Source organism: Populus nigra, chromosome 7 (assembly GCF_951802175.1).
Source record: "Populus nigra chromosome 7, ddPopNigr1.1, whole genome shotgun sequence".
NCBI lineage: Eukaryota > Viridiplantae > Streptophyta > Magnoliopsida > Malpighiales > Salicaceae > Populus > Populus nigra.
In genome coordinates, this window is record NC_084858.1 from 15,182,938 (window position 1) to 15,200,598 (window position 17,661).

At 30.6% G+C, this 17,661-nt stretch overlaps 2 protein-coding genes across 2 annotated transcripts; one reads left to right on the top strand and one right to left on the bottom strand.

The window, feature by feature from the left end:
- The first annotated feature begins 377 nt into the window (after positions 1-377).
- On the top strand, positions 378-1,821 carry LOC133699921 (geranylgeranyl pyrophosphate synthase, chloroplastic-like). The gene has a single exon (XM_062123439.1). The coding sequence runs from the start codon at positions 488-490 to the stop codon at positions 1,583-1,585; it is 1,098 nt and encodes a 365-aa protein (XP_061979423.1). The 5' UTR covers positions 378-487; the 3' UTR covers positions 1,586-1,821.
- Positions 1,822-12,994: 11,173 nt separating this feature from the next.
- Positions 12,995-17,311, bottom strand: LOC133698515 (1-(5-phosphoribosyl)-5-[(5-phosphoribosylamino)methylideneamino] imidazole-4-carboxamide isomerase, chloroplastic-like). Its single transcript, XM_062121463.1, has 8 exons — positions 17,014-17,311; positions 16,822-16,886; positions 16,160-16,367; positions 15,538-15,623; positions 14,691-14,792; positions 14,263-14,396; positions 13,511-13,559; positions 12,995-13,309 (listed from the first exon to the last, which is right to left on the bottom strand). The coding sequence occupies exons 1-8, from the start codon at positions 17,168-17,170 to the stop codon at positions 13,133-13,135; spliced, it is 978 nt and encodes a 325-aa protein (XP_061977447.1). The 5' UTR covers positions 17,171-17,311; the 3' UTR covers positions 12,995-13,132.
- Positions 17,312-17,661: the final 350 nt, after the last annotated feature.

Here is a 17,661-nt window from a genome sequence, read left to right on the forward strand (position 1 = left end):
AGTATATCAAAACAATTTAAAAACATAAAAAATTTAATTTTAAATAAAAAAATTTTCTTCAAAAATTAGGAGAGGATATCAAGAAAAGGAAATGAAAATGCTTTCTTCATTACTAGATCATTCTGTTGAAATTATGATATCTTAACTAATATATTCATAAAAAAGATATTTTTTTACAGCCTTCCCCTTAAAGCATAAGCAAATAATCATCAATCATATTTTAAATATAATAAAATTTCAAATCTCAATAATAAAAAAATTAAAACCAAACCTTTTGATGCCTTTAGGAGCATGCGAATGAAGCCAAGAGTCACACGGGTCCAAAGCCATGTAAAAAGGAATAATCATTACTTATAAGCCATGCTAAATCAGCATCTTTTCCAGTCATCTTCTACCATGTAAATACAGCACTCATCATCAACAACCCTCTTGAGAACCTATCTCATTAATAGTCCCTCTGACCTTCTCCCAAAATCACATCTTAGTCATGGCCTTCTCTTCAACAATCTCTTTCTATGACAATTCGCTTCTCCTCAAAAAACCCATCAATGGCCTTATAAACAACCAGCCAAGAACCCCATTAGGCCGCCTCAAATTTGTGCCCTTGAAAATTCAAGCCACCTATGTTGCAAGCCCATCTTTCAAACAGTCATTTCAATCCCAAGAAGTGGGCAACAAGTCACAGAAGGTCCCTTTACCAGCATTCGAATTTAAGGAGTACATGATCAACAAGACAAATCAAGTGAACAAAGCACTAGATGAGGCAGTGCCCTTGCAACATCCCCAGAAAATCAATGAAGCCATGAGATATTCTCTGCTCGCGGGTGGAAAGCGTGTACGTCCAATTTTATGCATTGCTTCGTGTGAATTAGTGGGAGGAGATGAGGGGTTAGCAATGCCAGCGGCTTGTGCACTGGAGATGATCCACACCATGTCATTAATCCATGATGATCTTCCCTGTATGGACAACGATGATCTCCGACGAGGTAAGCCCACAAGTCATAAAATATTCGGCGAAGATACTGCAGTTCTTGCTGGCGATGCACTCCTATCACTTGCCTTTGAGCACGTAGCTAGGAACACCAAGAATGTTTCATCGGACCGTGTGGTCCAAGCCATTGCTGAGCTTGGATCAACAGTTGGATCAAAAGGTCTTGTGGCAGGTCAGATTGTGGACATTGACAGTGAAGGTAAAGAAGTGAGTTTGAGCACATTGGAGTATATTCATGTCCATAAAACAGCAAAGCTCTTAGAGGCAGCGGTTGTTTGTGGGGCGATAATGGGAGGTGCAGATGCCACAAGTGTCGAAAGACTTAGGAAATATGCTAGGTCTATCGGGTTGCTGTTTCAGGTGGTGGATGATATACTGGATGTGACCAAGTCCTCAGAGGAACTGGGGAAGACAGCCGGAAAGGATCTGGCGAGTGACAAGGCGACCTACCCCAAGCTGATGGGCATAGACGAGGCCAAGAAATTTGCTGCCCAATTGGTCGATGAAGCCAATCAAGGTCTTGCTTTCTTCGATCATGTCAAGGCTGCCCCATTATACCATTTTGCTAACTATATTGCTACTCGACAAAATTAATGGGGTTTTGGATTATATATATACATATCCATGATTTCGCCTTGTTTCTTTGTTTAATTAAGGATATAATTAATATATATATATATATATATATATATATATAAGATGTGTTATTTGACGGATGCTAATAATTTAATTTCTTTTTATTGTTTTATAAGAAATTACTGTGTACATCAGTAATTGTATTTCATTATTTTATAAAAATATATAGGATTTTCATGTTTTTGTCAGAGATATATAGGAGTGCAATTTCCGATGTACTGAATAGTTTTTCGTTGTATGATAACGATAAAAACAACTTCATATATATGTACATGTAAATGTATATCATGATGGAAGCAATTTTTTTTTCTTTTTTATTTTATTTTTGGAATGAAATTCAAAACAACTTAATGGAATGAAATATTAGTGGAAAATCCAAATCAAAGCAACATAATTGCTATTCAGTGAAGGATCGATCGGAAAATTTTACAAGCCCAATCGTTGCTTGTGACCGGATGTTTACCACCGGTTCCTTAGACTTTCCTAAGGTCACCGGGAAAGACAGATTAGCTTATATATTTGCTGCCCTCGAATTAACCTGGGCATGTTTTGAATGTTGTCATCATATAGAGGAAACACCATCGTTACCAAGAACTTCAACAAATTACAAGATCTTCATTATTTATTACCAATTACTAGTAGAAGTGCTCAAACCATAAAATTAAACCATAACTTGTTGTATACAAGTTATTACACCTGATTCGGTTTATGATATAAGTCATTAGTTGAGCAGTTAACTCGTATTTATTAAAATAATTTTATTTTAATTTTTTTTAAAAATCAAAAATATATTTTAATTCTTTTATAAAAATTAAATCAGTTTTTAACCGGATATATTAGATAACTGATCACTAGATTACACAAATTTAACCGGATTAATTACCATTATTTTTTTAAAAACTTAAACCAAGCCAAGTTCTGGTTTAACTTGTAGGGTTTAATAACAGTAACTATATCCTTAATAAAAATAAACAAGTTGATAGGGTTTATTAACAGTCATTATATCCTTATTAAAAATAGAAAAGTTGACATATCCCCCAATTTGTTTGCTTCTTCTACGTAAAAGATTCCGAACCACTAGTTGCAGCAGCAGGAGAGGTCGTGTTTCGTGCTGTTAAATCCTTTTTGTTTAGGGTTAGTATTAATTATTATAATTTAAAGTGTTTTTTATTTAAAAATATATTAAAATAATATTTTTTATTTTTAAAATTATTTTTAAAATCAACATATTAAAATAATTTAAAAATATAAAAATAAATTTAATAAAAATTTTTAATTTTTTTAAAAAATATAATTACGATCACGTTTTCAAACACAATAATTAAATCTTGAAGGTCGGAAAAAGACTAGCCATGGCTATGTAAAGGTCACCTTTGCTCATGTACGCTATTTTGGGCTTCACTCCCTGTACAGACTCTTCATTGGTCCATCGGACGTCTCCATGTTAATTTTCTAATACATTAAGAAATATTCTAGAAGACAGGCTAATTTTCTCGTTAAGGGGATTTCCGATTTGTCTTTTTTTTTTTAATATTTTTTATTATACCGATCTAAATTAATAATCAATTAAAACATATTAATTAAAAAAGAACAAGATTTAAAAATAAAAGACTAAGATAAAAAACAAGATTAAAAAAAGATGGTTTTTCTATGAGACTAAATATATAGTTTGGTTCTCCAACTTTTCAAATTATAAATTTTCAATACCTAACAAATTATGACATTTAATTTTGATTTAAAACTTTATTTTTTTATATTTTGATCTCTAATTTTAAAGAAAAGAGAGAAATTTGTTGGATTCTAGTAATAGAGAAAAAAAATCTTGGTTAAGATCGATTTCAGCCATAAAAATAGATGGTTTTAATGTTAATGAATTCCTTTTAACGAGAAAAGTTTATATAATATATTTTTATTTTTTTCAACTTGTCTAAAACAATAAACCTGATTTTTTTTTAATTTTTAATAGACATGTAGATAACGCGCTGCTTTTTTTTTTTAAGTATTAAAAAGCATGCGACCCTTTAAGAAACTTTTTTTGAATTTTTTTTTGAACCCAGTTAAGTCGGAGTCAAATAGCTAATAAAATCAAGACCTCGTAGCCTTTCTCATTAATCCGTGTAGTAATTGATCCCTATAATAATTGCTTAGACTTTATTTATTTTTTAAGGGTTTGTAAGAGTTTATGTAAACAGGAAAGGATAGTTAAAAAAAAAAAAAAAACTTTTTTGTGAGCAGAAAATATTCAGGCGGTAGAAAAGCCAAGTAATATACGGATTTGGACAAAATACAACAGATATCTAGTTACTTTTTATACTAAAATGTATAAAGAAATCTAAATAATTTAATTAAACTAGCGTATCAGTACACTCAAGGAAGGTATGCCTTCCTGTGAATTTCTTTTATGGACAAACCTTAAAATTTTAAAAATACAATCTAATTAATTATATAGTTAGTTTCAGTGTATCTCTAAACAATTTCTTATATCAATTTTACTTTTAAAATTTTCATTTAAGAACTTTCATGTATTTTAAAGACTTTTTGTCAATATTTTTTATCCAATATAAAAAACAAAATCATTTTATAGAAAATTTAACGTTTTATATTGAATATTTTAACATAAATGCTTAATTATGTCTTCTTTATTACCAAGTGCAAATTCAATCTCATCCAAGTGCCAATAATTTTTAGTTCAATTTTTTTCATGAAAATCAAGAAATTTAATTTCTAAAACAAGGAAGAAAAACCTTGATAATAAAAAATATATAAAATTGCATATATACAATGTTTTGGCACGTTTTAAAAGGGACAAGCTAGACATATGACTCTCAAGTTTATTAGAAAATAAATTTATATTATAATGTGTTTAGAATTATATTATTGCATTTTGCACTGAGAAAGCTGAATTTTATGTTTATTTCTCACTTTATTTTATGAGGTCAAGCAATATTTAGCAAAAAGATATTGCAGTCACAACTCATATTTCTTGTAAAATAAAATTAATAAAAAACCATTTAAATAAGGTCCATCTAAACATCCATTTATAATATAATTATTTAAGAAATGAAATCAATTTAAATGGTATGGGAAGGTATCAACTATTTTTTTTTGTTACTCTAATTTTTCTTGGTTACTTAGGACTTATCATTGTACTAGCTTTAATTGCAAACTAGATAGGTGGCTCACAACCTACCGTGGGATGTGTAGAATTTCTCTTAACATAAAAAAGCCTAAATAATGATAGCGTTTTTAAAGGAGTAATAAAAAATTAGGACCCAGGTTATTGATTCAAATAGGTTTAATAATCTCAGTTAATTTAATAATATAATTTAAAAATTAATAAAAATAAAAATAAAAATAAAATAAAAAAGGTCAATGATTAATTGAAAAAATGACATCTTGCCAAAAATAAACTCCTTTCAATATTATAAAAAGATACCCTTTAAATATTCTTAAAAGGTCTCAACGATCTTATTTGATAATAAAATAAAAATTGAATGAGAATAAGATAAAGTTACAAAGAGAATAATAAAAATACATATAAGCTCAATTATTAGCAAATCAAACGTTGAAGGTTGAATTGAAAAAAATATAAAAAAAAAACCCTACTCAAGTTATAATGCTAAATTTGAGGCTCATTCATGAAACCGGGATAACCCTGTATAGAAAAAATAAATATAACAATGGAGGTCAACTCTTAAACAAACTAAATGATGAAAGGAAAAATTGAAAACAATGAATTAAAAAACATAAAGAAACCTAGAGTCAACCTGTATTATCTTGACTAACCCACGACCTAAGATATGAGATCAGGATAACCTCACAAAAAAAAGCATAAAAAATCATGAAACTCAAGGCCCAATAACTTAATGTCAAAAGATGAAATTGAAAAAAAAAACTAATTTTAAAAAGAGGACCTAAAAAAGAGCGAAGTTAAACCAAGCTAATTTTTGAAACCCGTGACTTAAATAATGAGATCAGAATTACCCCATAGAGGGCAAACTTGAAAAAATCATAAAGCAAAATTCCTAATCATCCAAAATTAAAAAACAAAACAAATAGCAATTAAATGAATGATGACCAGATTTAATATAAAAACTGAATGAAATAAAATAATGAAAGACTAAATTGAAAAATAAAATAAATCAATAAAATGATAAAAAAAAATAGCAACAAAAAAATGAGGACCAAATTGGATACAAAAACTAAATGAAATAAAATATTGAGGTACAAAATTGAAAAAAAAACCATAAATCAATAAAATAATAAAAAACAAAAAAGGGACTAAATTGGATATAAAAATAAAATAAAATAAAATAAAATATCAAGAGATGAAATTAAAAAAGAAATCAACCTAAAAAGCATTAAAAGCAAAACAAATAGCAATCAAAAGAATAAAGTCCAAAATCGATACAAATACAAATTAACATGATGCATTTAATTTTTGGAAAGGTTAGCATGAAACTCGAGGTGAAAAGAGAGAAATAGAGAGGAAAATAAAAATTTCTATCGGAGCCTAATCACTACACCACCGTGCACACACGCCAGACCATCGGAAAGAGAATGTTGTGACACTTCCTTTTGATTGGTTATGCTAATGAGAACTTATTACTATTTCCAAAAAAATATTATGGGAATAAGAAAATGGTCTCAAGGATCAAGAAGAATGTCTAATATGATTTTATGCAAGGATGGACTGAAGAAATTCAAATTTTTGATGAAAAATCATAAACTAACCAGCTTTACTTTATTGTACATAACTTTCAATCTGATTATTGAATCAAGCTAAAAGTTTACAAGGTATCTTTTGATATATTTTCCTATCTTGAGTTAAAATTTCAAGTCAATTAGAGTTTGACAACATCTTAAGAATTAGGTTAGAGGCCAGGTATGTTTTATAAAGATATTATAAGGTAAAACTATAATTAGAGAGAAAAAAATAACACATTTGACCATAAAATGGGTTGTCCAATAGAAGTAAAGGGAGAGGTTTGTCTCCTTCATTTTCTTAGACCATTTTGAGATTAAATTGAGAGAAATGCCAAAAATAACTAGGTTTAAGTGACAAGCAAAGGTTTTAGAAGGACCGAAAGGGAGGATTCAAGTTTTTTAAGGGTTCTAAGCTTGGAAAAGAGAAAAATTGTAAGTTAGAAAGAGAAAGTGAATAACGTTAAGAAAACTTGGGTTTTCTTGCAAATTTCTTCTTGATTCCTTACTATTAGAAAGTAAGAACTACTCATATCATCATTAGTTATGATTTTAACATGTTTTGAAGCTTGGTGAGTTAGGAGGTAAGAACAACTCATGTAATTATTAGTTATGATTCTAACATGTTTTGAAGCTTGGTGAGTTATATGTACATTATGGAACTTTGACTTTTGTATGTTGGGTAGTATGGAATGATGATATTTGTGTAGAAACATGTTCTTGGGCATAAATAACTGGTGAAAAATATGGAATTAGTGAGAAATTTGAAAGGAAAACTTGAATCCCTTTTATAAGCATAACCGATCAACATAATGTGATGTATTTAAAGATTGAGTATGATGTCAATTGTATGAAAGTTTAAAAGAGAACCTATATTTCTTTTGAATACTAGTTTTAGCCTAGGATGAAGAAAAGAAAAAGGGTTTTATTTGTTTAAATTGTTGAGATATTTGGATTGAAATATGTTTGGTAAAGTGTAACATGAATGACTAATGAGAAATTAAGAAGGATTTTTGAAAAAAAAATCCATACCTCTTTACAAGGCAATTTGACCAACAAGGAAAATTAGAGGGAGAATTGAGTCGTGCCTTGAATTATTATGTTATTTGTGATTAATTGTGTTGTCTCATATGCTTAATGAATGGCCATTAAGCTAATTTCATAAAATTATGAAAGGAACTTATGTTCCTCTTGAAATAAGAATTGACTAAAACTAAGTAAATAGGGGAAAATTTAATTATTGCCTTGAATTGATATGATATTTTGTTAAATGAGAATTTTGAGATGTATTTGCATGACTAAGTTACTAGGAAGTTTGAATAGAAACCCAAGAAAACCATCTTTAAGGTTTAAACCAAATTAGAAATAAAAAAAATAGGCTTATCGAATTATATTTTGAGTGTGTAGATGTATGTTAAAATGTGACTAGTTGTATTTAAAAATAAATTACCAAAATGAGAAGCAAAAGGGAAACTTATGATTTCTCTAAGTTAGGCTATTAAGCTAAAACTCCTTGTAATGAGGGGAGGACCTACTATTTGTTTTATTTGTTTTTTTAATTGTTATGAAATCAAGGGTTTTAACAATTAAACTTATAAGAATGAATATGAATATAGAAAGTGTTCATTGCGTGTGGGATTTTAAGGGTTTTTTTGTTGTTGATTAGAGAATATTAGTTAAATAATAATTGGAATGAAACACTTATAATGGTTGATGTGATGATGATGATTAAGAGTCTGTTTGTTTACGCCGCTGTGACTGCGTTTTAATTAAACCACATATTTAAGTCGTTTGGTAAAGATGAAAACAAGATTTACTATTCATGGGTCCCATATTATTTTTGCATCCGAAATGCAGGGAAAGAAAAGCAAGAAATTCGTGCTTTTCACGCATTGTTCATGCTACACTGTTCCGGTCGGACCAGTTCCGGCTAGACCGGGTCTGGTCCAAAGCTCAACATGCATTGAATCGGGTTCGACTCAGTAAAATAAAAAATAAAAATTATTTTTTATTTTTTAATTTTTTAATTGTGTTTTATTCGAAAAACTAGTGTTTAACATTATTCAATGACACTACGTAAATTAGACAGAGATCGCTTGATGATGTAGCATTTGCAGAATTTAATAGCAATTCCAATTTTGATCCTAATTATATTTTACCTGATGTTGTCGCGCGCTTATGAAACTAAAAAAATTGTAGTCCTTGTCAGATATATTTCATACGTGATGAAATTGTAGATAGTTTAATGGAACAATGAAAAATATTTTATATAAAGTATTATTTATTTCATGATATAATAACAATAGTTAAATCTACAATATTTAAATTAAAAACCATAAATATTAATATATATTTTTTAAAATTATTTTATAACCTCAATTTCAAAAGCATCATTAACCAAACACATTAAACTACTTTTTGTTTAACCTCAATTTCAACCATAGTTTTAATCAAACATACATAAATACCAAATCTACCTCAACTAAAAGCACTTTTTATAAAATAACTTTTTTCAAACCACAATCACAACAGCTACCACAATACCAAACACACTTAAACCCTGTTGATACATAGAAGGTTGTTAGATCAGAATAGTAGTAGGGAGCAACAACATGAACACAAACTCTAGATGAGTGCTTTGCACCTTTTCTTGTTAAGAAATATTCTTAAGTTTTTTGTATATTAAAATTCTTTAAATGTATCATGCATTGATATTAATTGTATTATGTGCCATGAAAAAAAATAAGAAAGAGACTAGTTACTCGGTGATAGGGCTAGTGCTCTGTAATGAGCTAATGGTAACAATTTTGCTCCTTTAATGATTATTATTTAAATTTTTTTAATTCATTTATTTTCTATTTGTCTAATTATAGACTTTATTATTACTAATTATGGAAAGTGAAATGAAAAGGTTTGGGATTTGACTAGTATTTGTGGGATACCAGAGGTGTTAATGGGAAGTACTGATGATTGAGATTGATGATTTGACTATTTATAGGATATTAAAGGCATCGGTATGATGCATTGATGACCGAGATTGATGATCTAACTAGCATACGTGCGATACTAGAGGCGATAGTGTGATGCACTAATGACCGCATTGATGACTGTGATTGATGATTTAACTAGTATTCATGGGATACTAGAGGCTTCAGTGTGATGCATTGATAATTGATATTATGGATTTGACTTGTATTTGTGAGATATTAGAGGCGTTAGTGCGAGGTACTAGTGACTGATATTTTAGTATTGGTATTGAAATGAAGTTTTAGATTAGAGGATCTGCTTAATGTCATGTGAAACTATGTTGTAGAAGTGTTGGAAAAATCACCTAGACAATGAGATTATAAATGACGAGCAAGTTATACGAGAATAAATATATTATTGCTCTAAAAATTATATAAGTGAGTAAGATGTACTTGAATTATTTTGATTGAGTGTATTAAAGAGATATGAAATTGTAATCATGTATATGTAAAATGTTGTAAAATCTTTAAGTAGTGACATAGTTGTATCATATTGTGAAGGAATTGTATTTGTGGTATTAAATGTTGGCTAAGTATAACACGTTGTTAAATAAAGATAGTAAATTTACATCTATGATATTGATTATTGAATTAATAAGAATAAATTAATGAAAATCTAATCCCCGTGAAGGATGGAGATGAAGAATTATATCGTATGAAAACAAAAAATAGAAAGTGTAGTTGACTTGGTCAATAACAAAATAATGAAAGAATGAAAACCCATTGACTGTTGGGTACTGTACATAAAAAAATTCTAAGGGTGTATGTGTATCGTATTTTAAAATTATTTTGATAAGGTGTACGTAATTGTCACATTTTAAGAATTAAATTATTGTGTATGTGTAAAATATCATAGAAAATGTTTTAAATGATAAAATTATATGATAACAAAAGATTGTATGACTATTTATATGAAAGGAAAGTTTTATTAACACTGATGGAGTTGTGTATGGAAAATGACTACCAAATGATTATCTAACGTAAGGAGCGAGGAGAGTTTTGGTTTAATGTTGAATGCACGAGGAAGAATTTGTTGTGATATTTTAAACCCATAGTAAATGATTTACCTAGGGTTGAAATTATCTATGCACTAGATATGTGGTTTTTAGTGGCAATAAGTTCGTTGTGATGGTAAGCTAAGAGTATTAGGATATTAACCTGAACCGACATAAAAATAAAAGGAAAGTACCCTGAGGCCAAGCATGCAAATTGATAGCATAAAAATTAAGTTAAAGAATTGAATTGTTCGATAATTCAAAGAAAATTAATGTTACTTTTAAGTATGTGGTGTAGTTATCTAATGAGGTAAGATATTGCTTATCGAGTCAAATAAGACCTTGAATAACAAGTAAAGAAAATGAAATGTAAGCATGAACTGATGTGGAAAGTTTATGACAATACATGAAAACACCTTTAAGTAAAATGGGTAATTTAAGGAGCTAGTTGATAATTTGTATTATTTATGAATAATGTGATTTTAATTATGTATTGAGTTAAAAAATAAAGAGGTATATATATATATATATATATATATATATATATATATATATATATATATATATATATATATATATATATATATATATATATATAGACACACACACACCAATTCCTTGCAGGAAAATTAATTATCATACCGTGGTCAAGATATTTAAGATATAAAGGGCTCAAGAGTGTAAAAGGATTTATTTTAATATGCAAACAAATTTAAAATTTATGATATTTATAATGTTGTTGTTAGAGTTTATTTACTAGGCTATAATATATCATGACTTTGCCCTTTTGTATTTTTCATGAATTGGATTGTATTGCTTAACATATTTAATTATTATATTGTGTATGCATCAAACAAATACAAAATATTAAAATGGTAAGATTAGACTAATATAATGTTGTTATATGTCGGGATTGGATAAAATCCAAAATAGTTGGGTATATTATAATTACGATGGACACATCAATGTGTTGATGTGTTGTTGATAACATGATATTAATATTTAAATAATATTTAAGAGAAACTCAATCAAACAAAAAACATTACCATATTTTCTTGAGTTCAAGGCTCAAGGAAGTTTATAACGTTAAGAAATTATTTGACGTTACACTTCTAAACACAATGAGTGTTCAACTTGAAGGCTTTAATTCTATCCGAGACTTGTACAAAGATGATGGGGATTTTTTTAATGTGTGGAGACTTGCAAGGAAGGTAATTACGAAGGGTATATGCTTCGATATGACTTTTTATTCAATGGATCTTACACATGCCTTCCAAAATGTTCTTTTAAGAATACATCGTCAAAGAACTTCACTTAAGAGATTTAAGTGGACATTTTGGATCGAACAAGTTTGTACTTCTTGTTAAAGATCTGTATTTAGCAAGCTATCTATCATGATGTCACTCGTTTTATGAAAGAGTGCATAATTTGCCAAACTTGCAAGGGTCAAGCTCAAAATATCAGCTTATACTCATTTGAAATTCTGAAAGCTCATAAGAAAGATGTAAGTATGAATTTTGTGATTGGTTTGCCAAAGTCAAAGGGGTTTCGATTCTATCTTTGTTGCTGTTGATAATTATTCTAAAATGAAACATTTCATTACTTGTGAAAAGACTATAGATGGTTCTATGTTTCTGATCTTTAGTTTCAGTGGTCTAGTGAAATTTCATGCTTTTCCGATTTCTTTTACTTTTGATCGTGACACTAATTTTCTGATTCAATTTTGGAGGCATTTGTGAAAATGAATTGTGACTAGTTTGCTTTATAGCAATACTTATCATTTTCAACTGATCGGCAAACTGACGTAATGAATCAAATTCTAGAAACAAACTTCAAAGTTTTGCTTCTGAAAGGCCTAAACAATGGCATTTGGTGCTTACCCAAGCTCAATTTGCTTATAGTTCAATTGTGAATCGTTCTACTATGAAGAGTCCATTTCAAACCATTTATGGGATGGTGTCTAGGCATTAACTATATCTAGCAACTGTTCAAAGTTCTCCTGTGTCCAAAAAGAAAGCTAAGTCTACTTCGATATGAATTCAAGAAGACGTTATAAGGTTCAAATACCAAGAGGCTACAAATGTCCATCAAGCTTTTTAATAAAGGAGATCTTGTTTGGGTTTATTTGGAAAGGAAAGACTTCATGTTGGTTCTCACAACAAGCTCAAGGAAAAGAAAATCAGTCTATGCCAAATACCAGAGAAGATTAATCACAATGTCTACAAAATTAAGCTTCCTTCAAATATCTAGACTCATTCTACTTTCAATATTCGAGATTTATCAGCCTATTATGGTAAACATGATCCTAACTCCTAGATAAGTTCTTTTCCACCCGGAACATATAGTATTCCATCATGTTTTCCTAAAAAGTAGCTGTCTTGAAAACTTTCTGGTAGTCTTGGAAAACTTCTATTAATATTTAATTTAATTCCTGTGTTTTACAAGTTATTTTGAGAGTCACTTTTCCTTAGTTTATATTATGTTGAGTTGAGCTAAGCTTCTCTGTTTTGTTGTCTCCTTTCTTTAGCTGTGGTGTTTCATCTTCTTTTTATCTCTTGATTGTTATAAGTTATAACCCACACCAGAATCCCAACTTCGAAAGTCATCTTAAACCCAGATCATATGAGGTTGCCAAAACAAAATGCAGAAAAAAACAAGAAACAACTAGGAATCCTTTGCAGTCTACATGCATCATCTATAAAGATCTGAGAAACTTCAAAAACTAAATGAAACTTGAACTTTAAGTGTGGGATCATACAAAACACAACAATTAGAAGGAACTAAACCATCAAAGTCTCCTGCTGCGTATGCCAAGACACAACATCTTTGTATGGCAAGTTACCCCCAAATATATCAAGAGCACTGCCCACAGTAACGTCCACGCGCCTGTCCCCTGCCACCTTTATTCTCTCTAAATCATTCATTACTGTCACACCGCCAGCATAAGTCACAGGAATCTGACACACCCAAACAGAAACCATTAGCAATCCATACATTAAAACAGTGCATAAAGACAGGCACATATAAATGCCTAGTGATCTGCTGTGTCTTGTTCCATTACAAAAAGCTAGTGTTCCAGTTAGAAGCTGTTAATCGTGGATTCAGTAAGAAGGGTCAGTTTCATGTCCATAAGAAAATGATACTCCTAAGTCACTTACTGGTGAGTGCCTGCCAAGCAATGCCACGAGCTCTTCATCAATTCCCAACCTGCAATAAGTAGTAGTTTGGTGCATGTGGTGTAAATATAACGAAAAGGAGTTTTATAGGATTAACTTTTTTTTTTTTTAAGAAAATCCTGGAAAGAAGATACTATCATGTTGTGCCTAAAATTAGAGAGCAGAATAGCATCAATGTTCTGAAATGGTTTAGTTCTCCAGTGAAAAAGAAAAAGCCCCAGAGAGTTGAAGAAGTTTCAGAAGAAGAGGTTTTAGATTCCACATTAAAAGCATCGCTATTGTAGGGTATATAGTAACTGATTGAACACATTTCTTTCCTGCTTCCTGAACACATTAAATCTGCTCCAGGCTTTACTGATTACTTCAATAATTCCAAAGTGTTGTATGATATGTAGCTTTGATGTATTACCGAAATCATGAATTCATTACCAAAAGAAGCAGCAGATCAATCAGAGACCAGTCTTCCAACAAGAACTCATAGCGCTGAATTCAGAGATATGTAATAGAACGATCATATTACTCACAATGGAAAGCACAAAAAAGCAAGCAGAAACCATGCAGTGACAGGTTTTGGGAGAAGAAAAGATAAGGTTGATGAAAAGTAAATATCTCCTAAATTGAGTCACGATCATTATCTGCCACTATTTATATATCTAACATAAACTAGATGATAAAACTTACAGGAGAAATGAAAGTAGAGCACTTAAGGCAACGACGCAACACTCAAAACTTACCTTTTGCCTTCAACATCAACACCATGAACCAAAAACTCATCAGCATAGTTTGCAAGAAATTCTAATACTTTCTCATCAAGATATACATCACTGAACTTCTGCCATCTATCAGTGACAATTGCATATCTACCTTCCTGCACATCAGAGACAGCACATAGAAGGTCATTACAAGAAGTTGTTGAAAATAAAGTACCTTTTAATTTGTGAACGGAGATGGCACTATGTCTTTAAAGATAAATTGTTTAGGCTACAATACTTGAGACATGCCATCAGCACAACTATATAAAACATAAAATACCAGCAGTAATTAAAAATTAAGTTGTAGAAATTTCAAATGTTCACACACAACTCCCAATTCGAATTGGATATCTCTAAGTCATAGTCAATGCTTACAACAAGAGAGAAATGTGTGACAATTGATTTCTTACCTTTTTTCTGCAGCTAAGGTCTAAAACAAGCTTCTGCTTTCCAACAACACGAACAAGGTCTTTCAGCCTTTCTAGGTCCATTTGACCATTGTTAAAGACATACTGTGAGAGAAACACAAAAAAGCTATTTAAAGAAAAATGTAATAAGAAAATTAACAAAAGGATGATAAATGAAAATAAGGGATTTCCAGGGATACTTTCTTCAAGGGTACTTAACGTGACCCTGTTCTAAGCACATTAAAACACAATACTCAAAATATTTACCACTATCACATGGACTTTACGCTCCTAGGAGCACTTCCTAATAAAGAGCATTATTGATGCAAGGACTTTCTATAGATTTCATTTTATTTTATTTCTGATATTTGGGTTATTTAATTATTTATATGTGTCATGTGATTAGCATTTGACATTTTATAGTATTTCCATGGAGGTTAAGTTGTTTTACATGGTGACTAAGACTAGGGCTTTAACTAGTATAAACAGGTTGCTAGGGTTATTTTAATAAACATCCTTTGTTATTCATCAATCTATTAAGATTTTTGAGGTTTCTTGGTGAACCCTAAACCTTTTATCTCATTGCAGCTTCAATTTTATTCCATCTTTTAGACTTTATTCTGCTGAGATTGCTCTTTTATACTGTTTTCTTCTTCTCACCCTGTGTTAAATATAAATATATGCGTCCTAGTAGCAGGAACTACAAATATACCAGAGAAAATAAAGCATGGCAAACAAAGGAATTAGACTGAAAATTCTATAAAACTATCAGAGCCAACTTTTTTTAAAAAAGAAAGCATAACATGATGCAATTGAATGTAAAAAGAGAGAAAAAAAGTTCTTAACATACTGAAGTAACAATAACATGGCTGGCTCCTTCTTCTATGTAGCTCAAAGCATTGTTTACATTGATACCACCTCCAACTTGCAAGCCGCCTAGATTTTTTGAATCCTCGCAGTAAGTTCAGCAGAGGAAAAATCTGTAAGTTTTAAAAATCCCATCAACTATACAGAAGTAAAAGACCATATTCATTATACAGTTGACGGCATTTGAAAATCTCAGTATAAATTATAACATGATCTTTTTTTTTTCTGTGTTTGAGGAAATTAGCACTCTCACATGTTACATATAAAACAGCACCTTAATTGCAAATTTCCCCAATTGTGCCAGTAGATCCAGAATATCTTCGGCAAACAGAGCTCATTTTTTTTCAGCCAACACAAATACAAGTAAACAACAGAACAGACCAAATAAAATCATCTTTGTTCTATGTAAGGGTGTATCCTTAAATAGAGAAGAAGTTACACAAACCATAGGCTACCATCAACCGCAATGAATTATTTGCGGGATAGGTAAAATTGTATTTTGCTGGAATCATTTTCTGAAAGAACCACAGAAATGGCAAAAGCTAACATCTCAAACAGTAGAGAACAAATCCAATCCACCAGAGACAGAAAACACATAGATCTACCAGGATAGGCACGCAAGGCTTCAATGGCTGTGGCTTTGCTTAAATCATCAGCTCCAAGCATAATCACATGGCCACCCATGAGCCCATCTTCTTTATACAAATTTGCAAACTCTGCTGCAGTCTTATCTGATTCAAAATTTGTCACAAGAGCTGAACCATCGTCCTCCAAATCCTGGAGGGTAGACCCAACAATTTGTTTCACTTTACCCTGAAAAACAAATCATAATTTAAACACAAACCTAAACCCATTTTCACTCGAGGACAACCCAACACAAAAGTAGGGCGACAATTGAGATTAAGAACCCAATTTCAAAATTCACTTCAAGAATAGAATAGCCAATAAAAACTGAATGTTGCTAAAATGCAACTCCTTGATTCTATTTGTTAAAACACAAGCAACCAAATCACCAATTGGACAATTGACGTATAAATTCAAAAAGGGTACTTAAAATAGCAATCAAATCACTCTCACTCGTAAACTTATCTGTCACAGTTTACACACTTTTAAACAATTTCTAAAAGCATTCAAATTGGTAAATCTTACAGGATTAAACAACGAAAGAAAGGTAAGAAAATCCAATAATTGTGAAGATGGCTGTTAGAACCATGATGAGAATTACAACTGGTGGGGACCCGTATCAACAACATATTGAATCAAGTACCTTGTGTATATCGATGCAAGGTCGAAAACGTACAGCACATTTTATAGACAAGCAAGAAAAAGATCCTGCAAGAACAAAAAGATCAGGAATTTCAAGTTAGAACTAGTGACAAAGGAATAAATCTTAGCGAAAGTATAACCGTAGCAGAATAACGAGATATAAAAAAAGAGTGGAAACAAAAGAAGAGCATACTAGAGGTGGCATGCGAAGAAGGGAAGGATGCAATGAATCTGTATCTGCAATGCCTTTGAAAACCATGAAATAATGAAGAGCTAAAGACCTTTCTTGAAGCAAGAAGCTTGTGGGAGGATGAAGCAGAGGAATGTAGGCTGCTGCTGCTACCGGCCATTGTTGTTTTTGCTAAAGAAACTGCGAAGACAGAACTGCCTTAGCTCAGTTTGTGCGACAAGAAGAGGCCAAGCTTTTTTCTTTTGATCACCCGCTGAATTAGGGTGTGCGTACCTGAGCCTAAAAGAGAGTTGTAAGCTTAATAACTTGAATTGTAAGGTCCATAACTACCTAAATCCAGCCCAGGTAAAAGATTTTTGGTTTGGTCTTGGATAAACAAATAAAATATATTTAAATGCATTTAATTTTTCACTTTTCGTACATAAAAAATATCTTCATAAGAATATTTTTGGCTAAATTTTAATTAAGCCATCCCAACTAGACAAGTATTCTTGGATGAGTCCTGAAACATATTTTTTCTCTATTCAATCATTAAAAGTTCAGAAAATATTCAATTGAATCTCATGTTTGATTGTCCATCTCCATTAAACAACACTGTTTTGTTAGGAAAATTGAAGATTGAAATCATTGAATTAATACTATTTTTTTTTT